A 25,730-nucleotide genomic window follows, 5' to 3' on the forward strand; every position below is an offset into this window, starting at 1 on the left:
AGTAATTATTCATTAATTCTTTAAAATGAGGGGCTTGAGCAGAATTTATTATATGCTTCAGACAAATTCAGAAGAGCGTGGCTAGTGATCAGGATCTCAGAGAAAGCAACAATAATAGACATGGTTAAAGGGGATAAGCATGAAAACTTAAAGGCTCTGTTAAAAATAAAATATTATCTGTACTTAATATAGTGCATCAATATTTAATGTATATTGAGAGGCAACCAGCCAGCGCAGTGGGTACAGTGATGGTCTTGGAGTCAAGGAAAAGCTGAGTTCAAATCCAGCTTGGGACACTACACAGCTACGTTAGCCTCTTTCTTTCTCACTTTCCTCGTTCCCAGGATCGTGATGAGGATCATATATGAGAACATATAGGAAGTGCCTTGCAAATCAAAATGTTACATAAATGCTAGCTAATTATTGTTATATAGCATCCACATGACATAATCAGATTACAGTGAGAAATAGAAAGCATCGCAGTGAAGGTTGCAATGTGCTTCTTTCACACCTAGATAAATCTTGATAAACAAGAAAAGTTAGAGACAAATAGAACTTTAGACAAGTTAAATATAATAGCTATCTAGTGATTACTGAAGGGTAATAGAAGGTATTATACACATACTACACATATTTCTCAGCTGTGTGTGGCACTTTTACAAATATTGACGACATGTGCGGGCATTTGCTCATAAGGAAATGCAGAAAAGCAGAAATAGTAAATAAACTTTTACTGAGCACAACACAGTGAACATTATCGTCAGTGAGGGGCCTTTAAAGGAGGATTCAAACATAAATGAAGACTGATTTAGTGGAAAAGGATCAATGGGTCAAAGAACAAATCACAGAAACAGTTGATAATTTCATTGAAGGAAAACAAGACAAGATAACAAAGCTTTTGGAATACGGCCAGAGCGGTCCTAAGGGGGAAACTGATATCTCCTAAACACTTTCAGCAGTGAAAAAGAGACTAAATCAGTAGCTCAGGCGTGCAACTAAAAGCATTAGAAAAGCAACAATTTTTAAAAATTTTTTTATCGTTGTTTAGTCATGTCCGACTTTTTGTGACCCCATGGGCCTTACGATCCATGAAGTTTTCCTGGCAAAGATACTGGAGTGGTTTGCCATTTCCTTCTCTAATGGATTAAGGCAAACAGAAGTTAAGTGACTTTCCCAGGGTCACACAGCTAGTAAGTGTCTGAGGCGGGATTTGAACTCAGGTCTTCCTTCCTCTAGGCCCTAACCAGACACAAAAACAGAAATTCTGAAAATCAGAGATAGGATAAAGCATTGAATTGGTAAATAAACTAATAAACTATTACATAATATAATTTAAACCAGCTTGCCAATGTAAAAAATTTAAAATGGAGAATTTATAACAAATGAAAAAGGAAATGAAGAACTTCATAGAAACTATTTTCCCCAATTAGATATCAGGAAAACAAGAAATAGGGGATTTAAATAACCTAGTCAGAAAAAGAAATTGTACCAGCTATAAAGCAACTCTCCAAGGAAAAACAAACTCCAGGATCAGATGGTTTTACAAGCGAATTCTATCAGACATTCAAAGAACAATTGTAATGTCACATAACATTTTTTAAACAGGAAAAGAGGCTTGATCCCCACAACAGCTACAGATTCTAAAGAAAAGCTTCAGAGAACAAAGAGCACTTGTGCTGGGTCCCCGTTTGTCACTTTTCTTTCTCATCGACTCATCCTCCTGACGAGCCCAGAACATTTCTTTACAAAATAGCAAATATTTGGATGTCCTACAATATAACAGACATTGACAACAAAGAACAGACCAGATTTTGGTCAATGAGAAATGGAGGATGTTGAAGAAGTGGAATAAGCAGAAAATGGTAAAAATGCAAACAGCAAGACATGTCCAATGACTGGTCAGATGATGCAAAATCCTAAAACTTTTCAGTGCTTCAGGAAAGAATACATGAATTTATGGGAACATCAATAGGACACCTTCAAAACTTTCCAAAAATAATTAAACAATATGTGAATGCCCTCAAAAAACTTCAAGGTAATTGTGCACAGGTAGAGAAGCAAAGCTTGAAAGAAATCTTTGTAGGCTACTTTTGACCAGCCACTTTCTGATAAGAAATATGAAATAATTAATGCAACTTATGACCCTACGGAAGAAGAATGTGAATGGAAACCAGATGATGAAATTTCAGAGGAAGTTAATGAGAAGGCCAAGCTTTGAAGAGGAGGGTGGGAAATAAAGAAAAGGCAATTTTTGTTTTTAAAAGTGTAACTTGCTCAGTGATACAGTTCGGGAGCTTGATGAGCCTATTCTGAAGCACTGGGAAGTTACTACAACGCAGTTCTCAGGTGGTGGCCAACCTAGGAGCTTCACATTAAAATCTCATCTTTGGTCCAGTGCGTATGCTGTCTGCTGTTCCACAGACAAACGCTCCATCTTGGCTCTAGGCATTCTCTCTGGCTGTCCCTCCTGACTTAACTCTGCTTAAGTCCTAGCTAAAACCCCGTCTTCTAGAGGAAGCCTTCCCCAGCCTCTTAATTCCAGTGCCTTCATTGGGAGCAGAGACTGTCAGTGCTTAGTACAGTACCTGCCATGTGGTAGAAACTTAATAAATGATGATTAATTGTGGATAAAGACATATCAGATGCAGTCAGAGACAGATGATATAGATCCCTTCTCCTTTGGTGGAGCAGAAATTATGAGTTGCATAGGGTGGCAGGTAGATTGGGGGGAAATGTCACTTTGAAACCTATCAAGAATAACAAACACGAGGAATTTGTAACAGTTTAAACCGTGGCAAAAGCTGTTTCCAAAGATTCTTTCCTTGATTTCTCCTCCTGAAAGTTCAGACTGGGATGATGATGCAACCTCCCTGCTGTAGACTCTCAAATTGACTTTATCACTTGAGCAGATTGTACGCAAGGTGGATTTTAGTGTGTGTAAGGAGGATTTTGTTATCCTTTTTAGGGTTTAGTTCCCAGGATCCACGGCCATAACAATCTCTAGTTGCCAGGTGTTAGATATGAGTTCTCACGATCATGGTTCAAAACCGTTTGTACCACTACTGCACAGAGAGATATAGGGGTAAGGTGATGTAAAATTGTGAGGCTACTGCTGGCAAATTGCCTTCTTTCTCTGTTGCCGTATAAAGCAGGTGGGCATTGGTCGGTAAGTGGGGATTTAGAGTTTGGGTAGTACATAGAGGAATGCATGTACCTGCCCTGATTGGCCTCCTCAAGGCTTGGGAAGAATCTGTATACTGCTTCAACAGGCTCTCATTGAGGCTTGTCGGGGTTTAGAGGAGTGTACAAGCTGGAATGCTGTGCCTGTCTCAACCCACCCCAGCGAGACATAGAGGCAGCTGCCCCTCCTTTTCACCCGCACAACTACTGGACAGAAAAAGAGTGATGAGAGCATGCTGTAGGAGTTGGTGCCCCCATTATCAGCAACCCTTTTGACTAGACTAGAATAAAGTAAGTAAGCTTATTTAACCCCTTATTATGACTCCGTTCCTGTCTTCCTGTCTGCCCAGATCACCACCTGTCTTATAATTGGCACGGTTGGTGTTACTTGTGTGTTTGCTGGGAAACACAGATGCCTGGTCCCAAGATCAGCATTACATTTCATAGAAGCTAATGACGATGAAGATGATGGAAATGATGAAGAAGGGAAGAAAAAACCGATGAATAAAATAATCGGAATGAGATCAGAAGAAAGGTCAAAGCCCAGCTGATGTGAGCAGCCCCGCAGTGTTACACGTGCGGCCTGGAACAGCCTGAGCACAGCTCTTGGTTACTCGCAGGCCTTGGGCCTCGTGCGTTCTGGGCAGGATGAAGCGGATGGAAGCCTGTTTGTACCCTAAAGTTTCTCATTAGTCCCTGGTTTAGTTCTTGTGAAATCTTTTGTCATGTAATTATTAGACTATAGCTATAAAAATGATTAGAACTGTTCATTGAGGCCCACATTTGTTTGGGGAAAAAAAATATCCTGAAGAACTAATCAAAGTATCTCTTTCTGCCCAGTAGTTGCTTGGGTTTAAGTAACCTTGTAATAGCTGTGCCTTCATTCTTTCATTACTTTGTTATAGACAAAAATCAGGACCAGGGATTTGGTCAGATGTAGGAAGTTCCAGAGGCCTACAGTAATACAGCTCGGATGTGTTGAAGGCAGGATCCGAACGCAGGGCTTTCTGACTCCAAAACAGGGCCTCTGCCCACTAAGCCATGCTGCCTCTCCAGTTACAATTATGCCAAAAATAAGCAAAGACTCTCTTTTTATTGGCTGAAACACTGAATTTCCATATTTATATGTTCAGAACCCACCTAAGTGTCATGGTTTTATTTGAGAGACATTAAAGATATTTATAGTATAGATTGGAACTTTCACAAGCCCTCACAAGTTAACACAGACATTTACCTAAACTATGTAAACAAACCAAATTAATATTCATGTATATTCTGTAAATAAAACATTTAACCAAACTTTCAAATGGAACATTATGCAGTGAAAAACAAAGACATTTTAGCGAGCTGGTGAGCAGCTTATTTATTCAAAATTTGCAGCTCTTAACAAAACTCTTGTTTTGCCAGGGGTTGTACAATTATTATGCTTGAACAATTGATTCCCATTGGGAAATCTCTTTATACAGAACACCAGAACTTTTAAAAACCAGCAGTGATATACTTGTCTGCGAATTGGTGAAGTTTTTTTATGAGTTTTGATATCACATTAATTATCCATTGTGTACCACCAACCTGGGATAAGAATTAGTAATGAATACTTTTGTAATTTGGTTGCTTGAGTAATCCAGTTAGGTTTCCTGAAAGCAAGTTCATTTAAAGTGGACCTTTTTGAAGGTGTTGTTGTCTAGGATCAAAAGATTTAGAAGCAAAACAGAAAAGGCTTTTATTGGCTAAGGTTTTCATTAGTGAAAACAAATGGAATTGAAGAAGCAGTCCTTTCTAAATCCTGGAATCCAGGGTTTCCTCTATCAGGGTTGGGGAACCTGCGGCCTCAAGGCCACATGTGGCCTTCTAGATCCTTGGGTGAGGCCTTTTGACTGAGTCCAAGTTTTAAAGAACAAATCCTTTTATTAAGGGGATTTGTTTTGTGAAATTTGGGTTCAGTCAAAGGGCCACACTTGAAGACCTAGAGGGCCACATGTGGCCTCGAGGCCACAGGTTCCCCATCCCTGCTGATTATCCCACTAAGTCATTTGTGCAAATAAGATAATACTTCAATATTAAAATGGATCCATGATCTCATCATGGTGGGCATCTTTTCAGCACTGCCGTTTGCAGCGCTGATCATGTTTTCTCAGCCTGTACAAATCTTATCTGTGTCTAGATTCACCCAGTGCAATCAGAAGCCATTCTCAGCATCTTTGGCTCCTAGGGTGGCCCTCAAGCTCTGTCTTTGCTTTGTGGCCAGCTCGATTCTTCCTAGTCATTCATTTCCTGATCCAGTCTTTATGTACAAATGAGTGTTGGTGATAGGCTACAGTCCCCTTACGTTAGCTGTTCACCTTGTCATTGCCCTCCGGGGGAGCCCAGTTTTATTCCCTCAGAGGCTGGTGTTCTAGTGTTGTAGCATCACCAGAAAAATAGATTTTTAAAGGAGGAGGTATCAGGGAGCAGCTTAGGATCATTGAAAGCTTTGGGCAGTTTTCCAAATGCAATTCAACTCGCTCCCTTCCTGTTTCATTCTGGACCCAGCTCATCTTCAGTTCCGGTCGCCATTGTATGTACTGATGTACATATAATGTAACTCAGTGAGCAGCCCATCCAGTTGCACATCATATTCTGGACCATAGCCTCTATCCATTGGATCTTTCCCATGTCAGTCGTTAGGCCAGTTTCTTGTTAATTGTTCTAGGTCTCTTTCTGGGCTTGGTACAATAAATACTCTGTCTGCAAACAGGAATATCTGAAAGACATCACCACCTGTGGGGAAACCTTCTTCCATATCATTTCTTCATAGGACATCATCCATGGCAGTGATGAGCTCTCAGTGAGACTAAGGATATAGGCTGTACTTGGGAAAGTCTGCCTATGCCTTTCTTATTTCTTCATCAAGGCTGCCTGTGAAGCCTTTGTACACCATTCTCATTTGTATTTTGTAAGGCTTAGGCTGTAGCTCAGTGGGTCAATAGTTACTAATATTTTCTTGATATGTAACCAATCAGCATTTTGCACAGTGTGGTAAAATGTGTAGCAAGTCCCAGCTCCGGACAGATGGGCTGTGTGACCCTGGGCACATCACCTCCAGGCTCTAGGCCACTCTCTCAGGCTGTTTGTAGCAGAGACCTGTGTTGGTAGAGGGGGCTCCCCCACATAGGACTGCTCTATACCTGTAAACTCTCAAGCCGGTTCTGTGCCCCTGCCCTAATACCATCCAGGATTTCCCCCCTTTGGTACCTTCCCTTTATCCTCTTTCATGCATCCTTCAATGCTTTCAAAATTCTTTTGGCTCCAGGCCAGATGTTGTGTTTCAGTATTTAGTCCAGTCCAGCTGTTCTTAAGGCGCACCCCCCCCCCACCTTGAGGCATCATAGTCCAGCGATATTGGTTCTGCTTCCAGAGAATCAAGATAGATCACCCTAGAAATAGTCAGATATGCCCCATTTTCGCTCTTTCTGTTGTTGTTCTGTTTCATCTATAAGTGCTCCTGTAAGCATCTGTTAGGCACCATGCCCCATCTCACCGCTGATTCACCCCGTCCAGAACAACTCCACTGGAGTCCAAGAAGCACTAAGCATTTACTCTGGGCAGTGAATCCTGTAAGGTGGACAGAATGATCCAGGCCTTGCCCTGAAGGGGCTTAAAGCTCATCCTTGGGGCTTCAACATGTAACTGGAGAAGTAGGTCCAAGATAATTTGACCAGTGGGGAGAGAGCAGTGGGAGCTGGGGTAGAGGGAGGAGGTATTTGGGGAAATGCTTCTCCTGGGCTGAGAAACCTGAGCTGAGCCTGGAAGAAAGCAAGATTCTAAGATGAGAGAATTCCAGGCCTCAGGCAAAAGTTTGGCAAAGGCACCAAGGTGGGAAAAGAAACAAAACACCCAAGTAGGAGAAGGGCAAGAAATAATGGCCATTCGGTCTGGAAAGGGAGACGGGGCCCGGACTCCTGAGGCTTTCTCTAGAAGCCAAGCTGAAGTTTGTATTTATTCTAAATCAGGGGTTCTTAACCTGGAGTCTGTGAAGTTTTTAAAAAATACTTTGATAACAATTTCAATAAAATTGGTTTCCTTAGCACAGTTCTTGGCAATGGCAGGTGTGTATGATGAATGCTTTGTCTATATGCCTTTAGAATCCTGTGTGTTTTATTTCATGTGTCTAAAAGGCTGTTTCTCAGAAGAGGCTCATAGACTTCACCAGACTGAGAGGGAGGGTGGTGGTACAAAAAGGCTTAAGAACCTGTGTCCTAGAGGTTAGAGGAAGCCTGTGAAGCCTCTGCATCTGAGTAATGTGCTCTGCCTTGGGCTTGAGCAACATGAATTTGAACTTAGCCAGATAGCAGTTTATAGCACTGCTTCCTCTGCTCATCCTCGGGAAGTCTGTTTGTTGAATCCAGTTGTAAAACTGTACATTTTCCCCAATTAAATTAGCCCTTGTTAGATCTGTGTCTGTGCCTGCCAAAATCTTGGAGGATCCCAATTCTAGCATGTCAACCATCCCCCTGACTTTGTCTCATCTGCTAACATGTTCAAGGGCTTCCAGTAATGGGTCAGTTTGTTGATTATTAGATAAGGATTTCATGTTTTGACTTCTTACAGTTAAATTAGTGTTTAGAGCTGTTATAAAACTGTAATTCTGAGCACCCTCTACCTTTTGTTTTCCATCATTAGGTCTCTGTTGTTGCCAAAGCCAGATGGGGCCACCCAGGACTGAGACCATTTTGTATTTTTCTTTGTGTTATGAATTCTGTGGCCAAAGACTAACAAGGGTACACATCTCTGGAAGTGACCAAGCACTTTGAAGTTACAGCATCTCATTTGATCCTTATAACATTCCCAGGAGGCAGATGATGGAGATGATTATGATATCTTCTAGCCTGGTCCTACTGCTGTCCACTGATATCCTTTATACTGCTTCTCCAGCCCAATTCTTTAGACTCATATGAACAATGCAGGCAGCAATCCTATTAGCTTTTGTGCTTGTTCTATCATACTACTGACTTGCTGAGTGTGAAGTGTTTTAAGTCACCCAGATGTTTTAAGATGAGCTACAATCTAGGTTCACCTTCCTGTCTTGTACTTGGCTAAAATCTAAGTAAACTGTATCTACCATCTAATGAAGCTCTCCAAAAGGAGTTGTGGTTGGTCTTACTTGACTTGTTCTTGGTGATCTTTTCCCAAACTCCTTGGCTGTTTCTTCTTTCTGTCCAGGTCTGTGGCATTCTCCAGCGACAACACCCATTGTTTCTCCCTCCATTCATCTTCCCTCCAGTGCAGTCCACCATGGGTCCCCTTCTGTTCCTAGAACTTTACATGAATACATGAACTTTTTTGAATTCAGCTAGATCTTTACTATTTCAGAAATAAGTACACCGTATCTCTCCAGTGGATAGACTAGCTATTTCTGGACAGCTGGTGGTAAACACATCTTGCCAGAAATGGTAATTATATCATTACGATAATTTTATAGACTCAATTTCATTCATTAAACAACTTCCAAAAATAATTTATCGTGTCATACTTTTACAAGCCTTACTTGACAATACCTGCTTACTCTACGGTTCTCACCAACCCAACTCCTTCCTATCAGATCTCACTTGAATACAGAATACCCATGCAGAGCGATGCTATCCATGAGCTTCATCCCACCCAGCCTCAGTGATCTCTCGGATGTCAAGGTGTGCTTCCTTGTTTGGGCCTTCGTGCCTTTGATTATAAATGTCTAAGAACTTGAGTTTGTGCTACTGTCTCCTTTTTGGATTTCTTTTTTCTTCAGTGAATTGTTTGTGTTTACACCGATACTCTTCCTATCATACACTGTAGCTCCCCTCTTTGGAGTCGAGTTGAATGGTCATGCGGGGGGTAGTTTTCTTCCTCCCTTCCACACCCCCACCGACTGTCACCCCTGTAAAAAGCCAGATCCCTTTCTAGTCTTGGACTTGCTTTTGCGCCCTTTGAAAACTTCCCAGCTTTTATTCTGGCGTCGGAATTTTATTTCTAGAATTATTAGCAGGAGGCAAACAGCCTCCCTAGTTGAACACAATTAGGATGTGGACGGGGAGGGTTAACTCTGGAACTTAATCAGGAAAGGCCTCCTGGAGGAGGAGGCAATGCTTACATTGACCTTTGAAAGAAGCTCGGATTCTCAGAGGTGGAGCCAAGAAGAGCAACCGGATGGCATGGATACAGGCCAGACCCGAGGTTGGGAAGACCTGGGTTCAGATCCCACCTCAGACAAGCTGTGGGCAAGTCAAGTCAGTTTCTGTTGGCCTCAGTCCTTCAGCTCTGAAGTGTGGGCTTTGGCCCAGATGGCCTGTAAGGTCACTTACAGCTCTAAGTCCTGGGTGGGAGGCAAAATGGCATTTATCAGGAGCAGAAATTAGGCCAGTCTGGTTAGAAGAGAGAAAGGAGTGATGTGTAAGAAGTTGGAAAGGTCGGCTTTAGTGCCAAGCAGAAGAGTTGGTATTTTTCCTGGATGCAGCAGGGTGCCACCAGAGTTTGTGTGTGTTTAATAGGAGTGATGTGGTCAGACTTGTGCTTTGGCATCAGTCTGCATTATGGACTAGAGAGGAGCGATTGAGGCTGATGTCAGGGGACCAACTGGGAGACTATTGCCGTACGGGAAGAGGCCCTGAACAAGGGTAGAGGCTGCAGGTACAGAGAGAGGGAGGGGAGGGGAGGAGATGAGGAGTTGATGAGGCTTGGTGCTGATTGGCTAAGGAGGAGTGAAGAGTTGAGGATGACTCCATGGTCATGAACCTAGCAGACTGGAAGAGAATGACGGTGCCTGGACAGAAGTTGGGTTGGTGGGCAGAGAGGAGGGTTTGGAGGGAGAGATGATGCTTTCTTTATGGAAGATGTTGAGTGTCCAGCAGAAGCGGCCACCAGCCAGTTGTTGCTGCAGGACGGGAGCTCCTTCACCATCCTGTTGTAGAAGGCCTTTCCCAGGCACCACAGACGCTGGGCAGCACCTTCTACTCTACCATCGCCAGCTGTCTGCATCTTATATGGACCCATTTGTGCAGATGTTGTCTCCTTCATTAAGCTGAAAAGTCCTCAAAGGCAAGGGCTGTTTTTGCCTTTCTTTGTATCCCAGCACTTAGCACAGTGTCTAGAACACAGCAAATGCCAATTCATGCTTGTTGACAGGTTGATTGGAGCCCAGAAGAGAGACTCAGACTTATAGTTTGATGCACGGCCTTGAAAAGTGGGCCTGTGGGAGTTAATGAAATCACTAAATGGGTGCATAGAGAGATCAGGATGCAGCAACTTGGCCTTGCACCATAAATACCCACAGAGAGGAGGGAGCACAGCAGGAGAAGTGGCCTCGAATGTTGGGTGGGTGCTGCAGAAGGGCTCAGGAAGGATAAGGTTGAAGGAAAGGGGTGGGCGTGGGGGTGGGAGCAGTTAAAGAACCATTTCCATTGAGTTGTGATGTACTGAGATGGATTCTCAGGATGCCCCCTCCTGACTTTTTACAACTCCTCAAAATCAAACCTATACTGATAGCTGACCAACACAGAACTCAGGACATCTCCAAAGTGTCAGGAGAAGGGGGATTCTCGGGCAGCAGAATGGCCAGAATGGTCACTGGAGAAACCTCACACTGAAGCCCAGGCACTTCCCTCATGTACTGGGGACAGAAGACTTGGTGGGAGCTCTCTGGATCCTCTGGCCCAGAATGCTGAGGCTGGGGATCTGCTGGTCATGGATAAAAGCTCCAGGGGTGAGATTTCCCAGGGATCATGTGCTAAGATGGGATTTCGTGATGGCTGCAGGCAGAAGGAGAAGAAGAAAAGGAAGCAGAGGGTGAGGCTGGGGAGTCCTGAGAGGTCCTGAGCTTCCGTGAGACAGAGGAACAGGCCAGGTGATAGGCCAGGGCATCACTGATGTACTCAGGCTTGGAAAGAAAATCTCTGGGATAGAGACCTGTTCCCTGAGGCCCTAATGGAGAGAATTTTCTGCAAAATATATACTCACTAAAAGATGAGAATGAACAACAGGTGTCACCTGCGTGTGGCTGCTCCCTCCTGCTCGTCCCTCTCTTTTCATATATCTCAACTAGAAGCTGCCCCCACCGCTCCTTGTGCGGCTCTTTCCCCCGGCAGATGTCTGCTTTAAATGCCAAGGACCACTCCTTTAGGCTTCTTTCTAAGCATCTCCAACCTGACAACTGCAGCCATTTGCTAAGGTGCCCTCTGAGGGTGCTGGTACACCAGGCAGTTCTACACAGAAGACCATGGCTTCTCCCGCAAAGGGGGTCAGAAAGCGTTCTCGTGACCTCAGAGGAAAAATCAGCATTGTTTTCATTATGGAAATGATGATTACTAGGGGCTGCACCTGGCTTTACTCACCTTTGCTGCACAACTCCCTTGTTATGGGAATGTGTGTTTGTGTTTGAAAGCCAACAAAGCCGCAGCTCACATTTAGGAGGCACAATCCTGGGAGATGGACGGGGGAGGACTGTTAGTCCCATTTTACTGACCCTCCAGTGGGTCATGGCACTTCCGTGTGTTCACACAGCACCTAGGCCATGGCTCTTCCTCCTCCACCCTCCCTCCAGCCCCATTTTTCATAGCCCTAGGAATACACATGCAAAAGCAAGACCGGCCCTTGAGGAGCTTCCATTCCATCTGTTGAAGGGGACGAAATGTCCTCACCCGCACATGGAGGCCTTCAAAATAAATACAGTGGCGGGGGTGGGCAGTGGAGGGAGAAAGGTCTCTCTGGAGTGAGCCCTAGAGGGATTCAGAGAGAGGGAGGGGATGTGGAAAGGTATGTGTGGTTGTGGTTTGTCCTTTGTTCTTGAAGAGGACCATGACATCAGGAAGATGATGACATGACTTTCAGTTGACTTGGATTTGAGTTCGGGAGGCCTGTGCAAAGTCTCCAGCCTCACTTTCTCCTCTAGGGCCATCTGGGATGGCAAGATAAAGATTAGGATGACTGGAGGTGGCCCAGGATGCAGTGGGAGACCTTGGCTTTAAGCTAAGGTCTTTAACAGGTCTCAGTTTGACTGAGGGAATACCCATTCAGTGACAGGCCTGTTTAAGGAGTAAGTTGAGGGACGACCCCCTTTAATAACAATAATAAGAAAAAACCAAACTCAGAGGGGAAGACCCTCTAGATTGCTGGCCCAAAGAGAAACAATTACTATTTATATTCACTTTGAGCCAGGAGGGCCCAAAAAGTAACCATTAAGTGGTGCTTGGACAGGGTTGGCCAATCAGTGAGCATTCAAGTGAATTGGGTTTCTGGTGTGATCTTTAAGAAAGATCTGGTAAGAGCATGATACCTCACATGGGGAGGGGAGGGCAGAGGAGGATGAGGTGAGCTGCCCAACTGGTGCCCAAGCACCACTTAATGGTTATTTTTTTGGGCCTTCCTGGGCCCTCCTGGCTCAGAGTGAATGAGGAAGACAGCGCTTCTTAAACTGTGGGTCATGACTTTGAGGTCTCCAGCCACAGTTTAAGAAGCACTGAGGAAGTTGAGAGTGGAAAAAGTTTAAGAAGTCCTGGATAGGGAACCACTGGGAAGCCAGGTTGGCTGAGGGCAAAGTTTGGGAGGGAGAACGTGTCATCAGCCAGGAATAGATAGGCTGGAGCCAGAAGGTCGCTGCCTGGAGCTAAGGGGGATTTGGCAATCAGGGAAAGGCAGGGGATGATCAGGGGCCAAACCCCTGAGGGGACCGACTGGGGGTCACAGGACAGGGGAAAGGCAGGCCACGGCCTTTGGAGCTCAGAGAAGCAGAGTGGAGGATACGCAGAGGCAGCTCCCCAGAGGTTTGGGGAGCAGGCTCTGATTTATGCCTGGTTCTCCTGTGCTTGGCTTAGGGCTAAACCCTCGGAGATTTGTTGGGAAGATAGGGTCTGGAAAGAAAGAGGGCCACACCTTGTAGGTTTCCTCCCCAGGCCGCCAGAGCTGGGATCCATGATAAGGGGCCTGGCATTGTGTGTGGGCTGCAGCAGCCTAAGCTCAGCTAGAGACATCTCAAGGCCATAGCCCACATGGCCAGCACCCCACAGGCTTCATTGGGAAGTGGTTCTTTGGCCCAAGCCCACATTTTCTGCCTTTGGAATTTCAGGCCCTGGGTGTGAGAGTCCAGAAAGCTCTAGCCGGGTCTGGCCTGATTGGATCTTCGTTTGGGGTGAGCACGAGCAGAAGACCCCCCACCCCCACCACACAAGGGGTAAGTGACCTGGCAGAATTGGCCCCTTCCTTGAGATGGGTTTTTTCAATATAAAATTGTGTTTGCCAAGTGCTGTAGTCAGATACGTTTGGGGGATTTCTGTTTTAAGTACAGAAAGTTTTAGGAAGAGCCTGCCTTAACCCTGGGAGCCTTCAGTTCCTGAATGAGGGGGAGGAGAGGAAGGGGGTGGGGGCCACCCCTTCCCCTCCTTTGCTTTTCTCTGCTGGCCGCTCCCAGAATGGAATGAGGAGTGATTTGCATCCTCTCTTTAACGAGGGGCTCTCCCCTGGAAGGAGACTCCCAGCAGATGTGGGAGAGCACATGTGAGCAGAACCCCCAGGCTGCCCCTCCCTGGCAGGCCCCAGCAGCCTCCTTTGTCCTGGGATTATGGCCCATGTGACCATCCTCTCATTCACAACTCTGGCCCCCTGTGGCTTTCTTTTACAGTCGGTCCGCAGGCCGAGGGTGTGCTAGAGGTCAGACAGAGAGTGAGGGCCAGACTGGAGCCCACTGAACTGAAGGGGACAGCCGTCCATGAGTGCAGCCCTCTGGCCAGGCCCTGCCAGCTGCCCGCACGAGTGACTCTTTGTTCTGAGCTCTTTCTGTTATTGTCCCTGTCACTTTGGGCTCAGTTGATGAAAAGACACCTCGAGCCAGCCCCAGAGTTCTGAAGTGACCGACCTATGCCCCTGGAGGCCGGCCAGCAGCCCAGGAAGAGGGGTGGCCATGAGCCGGGAGCTGGGACCCAGGGGCTCTCCACGCGGCTGCCCGGGGAAGCGTTGATGGCAGATGCAGTGCTGAGTTCACCAGACTAGGCTTCATTCCTGAGGATGATACAGGGGGGAGATATGGATTGTTGCCCTGGGGCACCCTGCGAAAAACGCTATTTTCCGGACTCCCTGGATTCCAGTGATGCTGATGATGAAGGAGTCCTGGCCTGTGAGGACTTAGAGCTCAATCCTTTTGATGGTTTGCCATATTCTTCTCGTTATTATAAACTTTTGAAGGAAAGAGAAGATCTTCCGGTATGGAAAGAGAAATATCCCTTCATGGAAAGTCTTCTCCAGAGCCAGATTGTGATTGTGGCGGGGGAAGCAAAATGTGGCAAGAGTTCTCAGGTGAGTACTTCCTGTGGGTGGGAGCCTACCCCAGACCATGCCAGACACCCGGCCTGGCCTCTGCATACACTGGGAGCCAAAAAGCAGCAGAGTTTTAATGCAGCAGCTTATTAACATAGCTGAATACCAATCTAACAATATTTACAAACTTCTCAGAAATGTTTGACTTATGGCTCAGTACCAGAAATCTATGTAAATGATTTCCATATACATTTAAGCATTTTAGAAATCTGATAGATGTATTCCTCCTCAGGCTAGACAGGGAGCAGTAACCATAATGCTTGTGTTCTCTACTGGCTGGTCTTTGAGATAAGTGGGCACCCTGTAAAAACTCAGAAGCCCAGGAAAGTCAGTCTGGGCGAACAACTGCCTGCTGCTGGTGAGAGTTTGGTCACCAAATGGAGCCACTTGTCTGCCCAGGCATCATGCACAGAGCAGCTGCACGGTGTCCTGAATGGGCCCTGGGGACTTTCTGGTTCAGGAAGAGCCAGACTGTAGACTAAAAACATGAACCGGGCAATGCCACGTTCTGAGCTTCATTAGGCCCAGACCTGTGGGATTTTAGTTGGGGGAAGAACTTTGAGTCGCCCAGTCTAGTTTTCCTTGGTTTACAAAAGAGGAAAACAGTGGTAGAGGTTAGTGACTTACCCCCAGTAACCCGGGCATTGGGAAAGTCAGGTTAAAACCAGCCTGGAGTCTCCCTATTGTTTCCATCCGTCCTTTAAGGGGAGAGGCCTGAACTCTACCCCGGGCTTCTGATTTCACTCGCACCCATTCGAGTTCCAGGGAACTTGGATGTTTCTGATGTTTTTTTGTCCCATTCAGAGTCCAAAGGAGTTGGTGAGCAGAGCTGGGCGGGAGTACTTTCTGTGGCCCCTTGAAGCAAGGTGCCTCCATGGGATTTTATCTGAGTTTTCCATGTCCTTGTGCTCTATGCCCTAAAATGCAAAGTCCTCAGAGACCAGAGCAGTGTGAATGCCAGCTGGTTCAGGATTTGCAGTATTCTTTTCAAGTAAATACTGAGGTTTTTAAATAGTGAGGTTTTAAAATTCTGTACATCTAAAATTCTATTCAGGTCTTTACTTCTTTTTTATCTACTTTTTATTAAATTTGTCTTTGTCCAAGAGGGGAAAACTGTCACCAGGCACTCCTATAGTTTTGCTCCCAGTAACTCATTTAACTTTATCTTTAGGTAGTTAGATGTTACACTCTTTGTGTGTGTATGTGTTATTAATATTCATTCATTTCCTATGGCACTTTTCAGTTAACTATAGCTTCCATCTTCATCTCAGAGTCAGCTAGGTGCCACAGTGGATAGAGCACTCACTGGTCCTGTAGTCAGGAAGACCTGAATTCAAATCCAGCCTCAGACACTTCCTAGCTGTGTGACCCTGGGCAAGTCATTGAAACTCTCCCAGCCTTAGTTTCTTCAAATGTAAAGTGAGGATAATAATAGCACCTAGCTCATAAAGTTGTTGTTAAAATCAAATGAGATAATATTTATAAAGACCATATCGAGTACGTAATAAATGTTTGTTCTCTTACCTTATTCCCTCTTTTAATTAAGTCTATTTTTTCATTTTATGGGTGAGTATAGCGCTCTTCTCTCCATTCTTTTCGCTTTTACTTTTGTTTCTCTTTGTTTCCTACTCCCTTTTTAGAGTTTGTTTTGCTTAAGACTAATCCCTCCCTTTAATCTACTTTCCCTCTTATCCCCCCCATCCCTTTTCCCTCCTGTTTCCCTGTTGAATTAAATATATTTCTTTATGCAACTCTGTGTGTGTGTGTGATTCAAATGCGAGTGAGATTCAGCTGGGACTAGCTCCTTCACACCCTCCCCTCTTTGTTTGTATGGACTTTAAGATCTTCAGAACCTAACAGAACCGCCCTCAGGTCTCCTGTCTAACCAGAGTTCTTAGGGGATCCGTGGATCATTTCCCCATATTTGGACATAAACAGATTATCCGCGTTAAATCCCTTGTGATTGCTTTTTGGGCTTCTATTTCAGTTTCTCCTACACGGGGTCTCCCTGCCTTCCATCTCCTCCTCTCTAATCTGCCCTTCACAAAATCATCTTCTAGGGCATTGGTCTAACTACATCATTCCCTATTGTGTTCCTCCCCTGCGAGTGGAGGGCCGGAGTGGGAGCACTAGACTCCTTTCCTTCGCAGGTGGCTGGATCTGGACTTTCCCCCTTTCCATCATAAGCTCCTCGAGGGCAGGACTGTTTTTCTTTTTCTTGTTTGTCCCCAAAGAGCTTAACACAGCAGCTGGCACATGGTAGGCACTTAACGTAGTTAGTGACTTGAATTCAGGATAAAATATAAATTCCTTAGCCCATCATTTAAGACCCTCCCCAGGGTGGCTTCCCAGAGCTCCCTTCACCAGATTCTACTTCTCAGACAGGCTGAACAATTTGCTCACTAGATCCCAAACTCACCCATTCCATCTCTTGAGTCTGTGCACCACAGGCTTCTCCAGGTGCATGGAATTCCTTCCCTCCCTCCCCTCTACCTTTCCAAACCCTTCTGAAGCTCAGAACCTCTCCTTTGGCTGAGGTCTTCACTGCCCCTGCTCTCCCTCCCTGTGTTACAGTGTGACTGTCTGAAGGGTCATCATCACTGCTGGAGGTGAGCTCCTTGAACACAGGGCTGATTGGCTTTGGTCTCTCAGGACTCCGGTTATTGTTGGTTGAACTGATTGGGGCAGCTTTCGTAGCCAAGGTGAACTTCTCTGCCTAGTCTGTGCCTCACTCAGCACCATCCCCGCTGAGGAAGAGCCTTGTAGTTTTCGCACCGTGACACCAACATTGGCCTGGTTTGTCTTCCTGAAAGAAAGCACTTTCCAGATACTCCCATTTGCCTTTGCTGTGGGCTCCCTCTCATGCTCTTTTCTGCCTTTGCTGTGTTTGTTCAGAAATCACTCCTTGGGCAGATGTTGGCCTGCTCTGTGTGTCCGCAGGGCAGGTGCAGCCATGACCGAGGGGTACCCATGGGCGCTCAGGTTGGATAAGCGCCAGATTTGGCCTTGGCCCTATGGAGCTTCTCCCATTTCACACCAACAGGGGGGCCAGCCTTGCCACAGCCCCATACGATTAGGTGGTCCGCCCCATCTCTGGCACATTAGCCACTGTTTGTTGGAATTCCTAATTTCTACACAGACTTGTACAACCTCTTTGTCTTATAGATGAATTAATTGGGTGTATCTTGTCAGGGACACAAATATGTCTAAAGAATTTTTGTTCCACTTAGTCCATTTATATTTGTCAGCAAGTCCATATGACAGAATGTGCATTTTTTTCCTTTCAAACATAACACAATAATTTGCTTTTCTCTTCACTGTTAGTTTTATATGAGGAGAGCCTTCAAATGCAGCCCACCATCATGCATGTATGCATAGCCTAGGTGCCCATTAGAGCAGCCCACAGACCACACTGGAGCCACCAGCAATGCCAGCATGCATCTGCCTCCTGCTCTAATGGACTTCCATGTCCTGATTTCTTGGCCTGGCTCCCTACAGTTTCACTGGGGCCAGGCCGCAGTGCCTTGAAGTGAGCATGGTGGATGGGCCTTGGGGGTGGAGATGAGTGTATACATTCAGTATCTAGAACTAGAAAACGTAGTGCACAGGGATCATTAATCCTGCTTTCAGCAGCTCAGGGTCCTTTTCCTCAGATGCACGGTCTTTACATGATGCTTGCATAGATTTTTTTTCTTTGCCTCATCTGTGACTTCCTTGGTTTTAGAAACCCCAGTCCCCAGTCCCCTTGACCAATGAAACCAGGCATCTGCTCTGCAGTGTCTGGTAGAGTCGACTGGGACACTTGAATTTAAACCTGTGACTTCTTGACCCCAAGGCTGGCTGGCTCTCTGACTACGGGGCCATGTGCCTCTCCTATTAAGAAGAATGTAAAATATTCAGTCTAATGCAATCTCATAGCTTCAACTATCAATCTAGATAACCAGTAAATCTGGGTTTCCAGCCATAACCTCTTGCCAAGTTTCCAGTCCCATTTATCCACGGCCTCCGAAGTGGACCTGGTCACATACACTGCAAAGAGCCCAACAGGTGGGACCACGAGGCCTCTCCAGAAGGCCTGCCAGGGGTTCTCGCGCATCCACTCTCTGTGTCTTCTTTTACCATTACCTTCTTGGCTTCCTTCTCCATCAATTTGCTTCTGCCGGCCTGGTTGCCTATGGGACTATCCCGCCATAGTTTGGTTGTAGGCTTCCTGGCTCCATACTAGCTGGATCCCTCAGGGCATGACCCATGCTTGTGGCCCACGTTTTGTTCTCTCTGGATGCCCTCCAGCAAAAGCTTGGAGCCACTGCCTCATCACCAGTCTTGAGCAAGACTGAGCTGGCACCGGGGAGGATTGTGGGCCCTGTGGGCCTCAGGCACAGCTTTCAGCCTGGCCCTCCTTGCCAGCCTTCTCCTTCCTGTTCATGGCACTGCCATCATCTTCATCTTCCATCTTCCATACCGTGGAGTCCTCTTGGACCCATCATCCTGTGTGCCCACTACTATTCTTCCTTCTGATAGATATCACTGCATCCTGTTGAGTATTTCTCAGAAGGCCTTTTGAGTCTGTATCTTCCTCTTCCTTCTTCCCTCTGGTGCCACTGCCTGGGCTGGGCCCCTTTTACATCCCACCCCATTGGATGCCTGTGGCCAAAGCTTTCCCCAAACTACCCTTCAAACTGCCATCAAAAATCATGGAGAGCACTTGAAGAACATGTGCTAGGTTGGCTGCCTCATCAAATTCAGAGGCCCCACCCTACCTGTCCTCGACCATTCAGTACAAATTTTATTAACCCCATGCAAATTCCTGTGCTAGGTACTCTCCCCTTGGGGAGTTTACAATCTGTTAGAGACACTCCAACACGTAAACAAGTATTAGGTAGAGTGTGCTGAGGGAGCAGTTGAATGGGTGGGTGAGTTGAGTGGGTGGGTGACACCACACCGGAAGGTGAGTGACAAAAGGCTTTCTGTAGGCTGAGAGCAAGAGCAAGAATCTGGGCAGGTGGAGACTAAGGATGGATGTCTGCAAGCTACCAGTGGTCTGGGTCATGTCTGAAGGCATCTGGCTAAGTCCAGTGGGGTTGAGTCATCAGGCTCAGGAGTTCTCAGTTCTGCCCAAAAGGGCATGGGAGGTTTTTAAGCAGGAGAGTCAAGTTATGGGGTCAGACCTTGGCCCGTGAAGGTTGACCTGGAGAGGGGAGAGGCTGGAGGCAGGAAGATAGGCAGGAAGTTATTACAGTGGTCCAGGCCAGAATGTGGATAGGAGCCTGAACCAGGGGGCAGCTGGCATGGGCAACACCTATAGAAAGAAGCAGCACCAGCAGGCATGGCAGCTGATGGAGTGGGCAAAGGGGGAGGGAGAGGAAGGGTGAAGAGATGGGAGGGTCAAGCTGGGAAAAGGTCCATCTGGACTTGATCTCGAGCATGTAATTCTTGGGCAGGTCACAAGGCCTGTCCAAAAGGCCCCTTGGATTCACTCTTTGGAATGGGTCCATAGGCTCCCCAGACGACTTGTCAGGGTTCCAGGGCACAGATAAGTTAGGGACCCCCTGCTCCAGCCTGATGTGCTCCTCAGAGAAGGCCGGAATGAGGGGCTAGGTTCACACAGCCAGAGCAGAACTAAGACCAGGCTCCGTATCTCCCAGCGCCTTCCACTCAAGTGCTAGTGCTCCTGTCTTGTTCTTTCCAGTAGGCTGTCACACAGAGAAGGCAGGGGCCTGGTTTGCCTGCCACAGACACCTCCAACCTCACAAGCAGATGCCAGGATTCTGGGAAGGAAGAAGTGAATGCATTGTGCCTCCCTGGCCTAGGCTTCACGAAAGGGACAGCAACACTTGTAGCTACTTTGAGTCTATAAAAAGCTTTTGTCTGAATATTTTTAAAATTTAGTTTAGAAGCTCGGTGTGTTCCAGGGACAGTGCCTCGAACTTTCAGCTTTCAGCCACATGGCTTCTTCTGATCTCTCTGGTCTTGGTTTTAAGGGAAGACTCATTGGGGAGTAAGGTGCTTCTATTTGGGAAAGACTGTGATATTAAACAAAAGATATCAATAAAACATTTTTAAAAATACAAACACCACACTCAGGTTTGGTAAATGGACAGAGAAACAGGGAGTTGTAAGGAGGAGTGGATTTGGGGCAGAGAATCGGTTCTGTCTGGTGTAGATGGAGGTGGGGTTGTTGATGGGACCTCTGGGAGAAGGTGCTTTTAGACACAAAAGGGTGCATGGAGATTAGGATTTTAGCAAGCATCATTCTTTTCTAAAGATGACTGGGCTGAAGGAGTTTCTTGCTGGCTCTGTTTTAGTGTTTTAGTCTTGAACTGCCAGCATTTCTTTACCTGGCCTTTCGTAGCAGGGTTGGGGAGGTGATATGTATTTTGCTAGTAAGATGCATCTCTACATTTTCTTCAAGGGATAATTTGTAATTTTTATTTCGATTCACAGATTTCAAGGCAAATATATTCCTTAGAGTACAGCTGTTCATCTTTTTCAAAAGATGGACATCAGCCTTTGGGAAGATTTCTAGTGAACAATAAGTCTTTAATTCTAGAAAATAAAAGCTATCAATACAAAAAAAAATCTTTTCAGAACCCAGGGCAGAGAAGAAATGATTTGAATATTTTTATTTGCTTCTTAGCCTGAGCATTAGACCAAACAGCCAGTTAATTCCTATTTTCCTAACCCTAACCCTGGACCATGCTTCTTGGAACGAGACCACCTTGACAGGGCTGGCCAGAAAGAAATCATCCAACAGACACTTTCCCCCGGAGGGCCCACCAACACCCCCACCTCCTCCTGCACCACACAGACCCAGTTCTCTCAGCCCCCAGACCCACTCCTCCTTAGGACTCCCTGCTTCTGTCCGTTCCCCAAACCTGGCTGTGGTGCTTGTATTTTTAACAATGTTCTATTGATTCCTTTTTTTTAATATCAGTCTTTCCCAAATAGAACCACCTTGCTCCCCCGTGAGCCTTCCCTCAAAACCGCGACCTGCACAAATCCCACTCATGGGTCTGCTGCTCTTGATAGGGAGGGCAGCATCTGTCCATTCCCCTTTGCCAAGTCCCCCCCACCTAGCTCCTTTGTCCTCCTGCTACCACCCAGGTTTTGTTGTCACCTGCCCTGATAAAATAGTCCTTTCCCTTCCTGACTCATCCTTCCTACTGTTTCCAACTCTTCCATATCTGTAGATCTGATCTTTTTCCTTGTTTTGTTTTTTGCAGGGAGGAAGGCAGGGCAATTGGGGTTAAGTGACTTGCCCAAGGTCACACAGCTAGTGAGTGTGTCAAGTGTCTGAGGCTGGATTTGAACTCAGGTCCTCCTGACTCCAGGGCTGGTGCTCTAATCACTGTGCCACCCAGCCGCCCCCTCTGATCTTGTTCTTATCTTGACTCCCTGACACCTTTTGAATAAAAATCATAATGTTTAGTGTATTATTCAGGCCCTCCGTGGTCTGGTACCACCCTACCCAGTAGTAAATAAACATTTATTAAATGCCTACTATGCTGTGCACTGTACTAAGTACAAAAAAGACAGTTCCTTATTGTTGTTTGGTTGTGTCCATTCTCCTTGACCCCGTTTGGGATTGTCTCCGCAGAAATCCTGGAGTGGTTGGCCACTTCCTTCTCTGGCTCATTTTACAGATCTGAGGAAAATGAGGTAAACAGGGTAAAGACACTTGCCCAGGGTCACACAGCTAGTAAATGCCTGAGCCCGGATTTGAATTCAGGTCTTTCTGACTTCCTGACTATCCACTGGGTCATCTAGCCACCCTCAAAGAGCTTCCATTCTAAAGGGGGAAGAACACACACAAGGAAGCTAAATATGTGGCAGCCTATCCTGGTGGGAAATGAAGCACTAGCTCCCTGAGGAGGAGCTTTTGCCTCTGTTCCCCAGGCTGACTGGATCCATGAGTTTGCTGGGGCTTGGTGGGGAAGCCCAAGAAGTCTGGTGAGAAATGAAGGACATCCTGGGGATGTCACCTCTGCACACTCTAGGCCCCGACAGGTGGATGGGGTGGGACCCCACCTCCCATCCTCTGGGCACGTGCTGGGATTTGCCCACTGGTCGCCTAGGTGTTCTCCAAGGCCCCAGGCAGAGGCCACCTCCTCCAGGAAGCTCTTCCTGGTTCTGCCTCCATGGGCCCTCCTTGGAAATCTTCTCTCCTTGCTCAGGCCCAACAGAACACCTAGTTGATCCCTGTCTGCTGCTTTCAGATGCTGTGTGTTTGTCCCTTTGTTGGCTGGCGTGCTCCCCCTCCTCACCTCTGGGACTCGGCTCACAGCCCACCCTGTGCAGGAGGCCTCTCCTGGGCCTGGCAGCTGCTCTTGCCTTCCCCCTGAGATCTCTTAATCCTTCAGTATCTGTATCTCATATGCCCTTTGTTACATTCTGGGGGCTGGGCTTTTCTGCTTGTCTGCTAGTGTGAACCTGAGGACTCATCCCCCACCGTCACACACATAGTAAGGGCCTGCTTGTTGTCTGAAGAGATTATGAGCTCCCAGAGCCCCGCTGTTCTGGGTCATTTAAACTGAGGTGTCGACGCCACTGGCTGCATGTGTAGCAGGTGCTCAGGGATCTTCTGTGGAGCTGAGGCCAGTGACCCCCTAATATAGCAGCACCTGATGGTCTGTCTCCTCTTCCTCTTCCCTCCAGGTGCCTCAGTGGTGTGCCGAATATTGTCTCTCCACCCGTTACCAGCACGGGGGTGTGGTGTGCGCGCAGGTGCACAAGCAGACCGCTATCCAGCTCGCTCTGCGGGTCGCCGATGAAATGGACGTCATCTTAGGACACGAAGTTGGCTATGCCATTCCTTTTGAAAACTGCTGTACCAGTGAAACCATCCTGAGGTTTGTGCCCGTTCTGCTTTCTCCCTCGGCCTCAGCAGGAGGCCGGCGTCTGTGTTCCTGGCGCTGTCCCAGCCAGAGCTGCAGCAAGGTGGCTGTGGGACGCACACGCACGTGCCCGCACACGCTGTTTTGCTCAGGCCCCTTTAAGCCGGGAGAATGCACTAGAACAGAGATTTCTTCCCTGAATTTCTACTTGCTGCCTCCCCTTCTCCAGTTGCCACTTTGGTGTGCATGCCCCTGTAGAAAGGCATGCAAGGAGGGAATCTCTGGCACATGCAGGACATTTCGGACCACGCATGAGTGGTCTGCAGCATGCCCACCTGCAGGCAGGCCCAACTCAATCCCTCTATCCACCATTGCTTCTCTCTGGAGAGGAGGTGCCCAGGAAAGGGTTGCTCAGTCAGGTTTTTAAATAGGGCTCCCGACTGCTGGGCTGCTGAGTAGGATCCAAATGCTCCACTGAGGCATTGTCCTCATTCCTTCCGAGCCACAGGGTCTCCTTCTCCAGAGTGGGTTGGGGACAGTAGAAGTCAGAGCCTCCGCGTGCCCTGTGTTTGGTCAGGCACCAGACACGTGTCGTTACCATGACTGGGCTGAGGGTCTGAGCATCAGAGGATCATTGACTCAGGGTGGAAAAGGACCCTTCTCTTCAGAAACTGAAACCCAGGGAGCAGAGGGGGCTTTGGAGCTCAGCTCCAGTGACCATAAAGCTAGTGGGTTTTTGCACTGTGCCTAGCTGCTTCTGGGGAAAAGATGACATTTCTGTTGTTCAGAAGGAAGGGCCTCTAGCTTAGAGGGAATTTTTTTAAACTTTGAAAGGATCTCAGAAAAATGCTCCCCCTCCCCACTAGGACATGTGGCCTCAGCCCCTTTTTTTTACAGACCTCAGAGCAGAGTTTTGCCCCCCTATCCCCCATCACAAGTGTCAGAGCTGGGACTCTGGTGCAGGCCTTCCCTGCCCCCTCCCCTCTGCACTGCTGTGAAATCAGAACGTCGAGGACATGAGGGCAGAGGTGAGGAGGGCCCAGGGACTCCCCCATCCCACCACACTGCTTTCCTTGTAGCCCAAGCCCCTCACACCATGCCAGGCCTGCTGCGCAGGGAGACAATGGGGATGGGCAGGAAGGACAGGCAGGGGCACATGGGGAGGGCCTTCACTGGGTGCTTGGAGATTGTTGGTGCTGGCATGATGGGTACAGAGCTACCCCTCAAAGCCAGGGAGGAGGGTGGGGAAGTCATGGCCCTTCTCAGTACCCCAGGGGCCCATCCTGGATTGGAAGAGAGAGCTTCCTCACCAGCGAGTCAAGGTTCCTCCCCTCTCCTTTTCCCCAATATTCCCATTCTTTTAGAATACATAATTAAACAATTTTAAATATGCTCAAAGCATCCTTGGGGTGAGGGGGCTGATAACCCTGTAAAAGGATTCTATTTTTGTAAACATGTGATGATCTTCATTAGACAGAGGGTCCTGGTCTGAGTGTGAGGGAGGAATTCTCCCAGTGGGGGAGGGGAAGGGGGTGTTGTTTGCTCCTCCTGCAGGCAGCCCAAGTCCCCAGGGCTTTTCCCTGGTGTAGTAACTACTTGTAAACCTGACTTTCGGACCCCAGTTGTAAGATTCTACATTTGCCCCTCCTCAGTGCTCTGCCCCAGGGCATCACCAGGCACCCCAGCATTGCCTCTCCCTCATCCAGGTAATGGAGAACAGGCCAGGGCATTTGGAGGTTGCTAGATGGGAATAATTTAAAAGACAGCGAAATTAGAAGACAAAACAAGAGCCATGATTTGTTTGTTAAGAAGATGTCTAAGGAGGGATTTGTAAAGAAAACAGAAAGGGGTCAACAGCACAAAATGTGCAAAGAAAATGTAAAACCGATGAAGTGATTGTTACACCTTTACTAATCCAAGAGGGTTTGTAGGATAAGAGTTAGGGAAGAAGTCTGCTGAGCCTGGGAGGCTGACTCATGGCATTCTCCGGGCCTCTGTAAAATGAGGGGCCTGGATTAGATCATCTCTTAGGGTCCCCTGTGATCCTCTGATCTTAGGAAGGTTAAACTGAAAAACGTATGGAACAAGGGTTGAGTGAGTGGCCACGCTGTGCCTAGCCAGACCAGGGGCTCTTCCAGCCAGTAAGCAGCCAGGAACCCTGCAGAGATGGTCCATCCCATTACTGAGAGGGATCCTGGGAGATGCTGGTGACCAGCTAGAAAGGGCCTCTGCCTCAGGTCTCTTGGTCCTGCTTTTGTTGTCTGAAATGGCCAGGTTTTTCTCATCTTTTAGCTTGCTTTGTCCTTCGTCATTGATAATTCTGTACAAGTTTCAAAAAAGAAAGAAAGAAATGTTCTTTCTAGGGAATGGGCCTGGGATTTCTTTACTACAGAGACC

At 47.0% G+C, this 25,730-nt stretch overlaps 1 protein-coding gene and 1 pseudogene across 3 annotated transcripts in view; both read left to right on the plus strand.

Moving 5' to 3' along the window:
- Positions 1–25,730, plus strand: part of DHX32 (DEAH-box helicase 32 (putative)) — a 60,652-nt gene that overhangs the window by 12,989 nt on the left and 21,933 nt on the right. For 2 of the 3 annotated variants that reach the window (XM_036734171.1, XM_036734172.1), the window contains exons 2-4: positions 13,256–13,360; positions 13,808–14,478; positions 23,155–23,348. In XM_036734171.1, the coding sequence (XP_036590066.1) occupies positions 14,191–14,478; positions 23,155–23,348 (482 nt within the window). In that variant the 5' untranslated portion in view covers positions 13,256–13,360; positions 13,808–14,190. Of the gene's footprint in view, positions 1–13,251; positions 13,361–13,807; positions 14,479–23,154; positions 23,349–25,730 lie in introns of those variants that run through there. The other variant, XM_036734170.1, reaches the window with a different exon arrangement.
- On the plus strand, positions 1,765–14,175 carry LOC118828455 (annotated as a pseudogene).

This window comes from Trichosurus vulpecula, chromosome 8 (assembly GCF_011100635.1).
Source record: "Trichosurus vulpecula isolate mTriVul1 chromosome 8, mTriVul1.pri, whole genome shotgun sequence".
In the NCBI taxonomy this organism is placed as follows: domain Eukaryota; kingdom Metazoa; phylum Chordata; class Mammalia; order Diprotodontia; family Phalangeridae; genus Trichosurus; species Trichosurus vulpecula.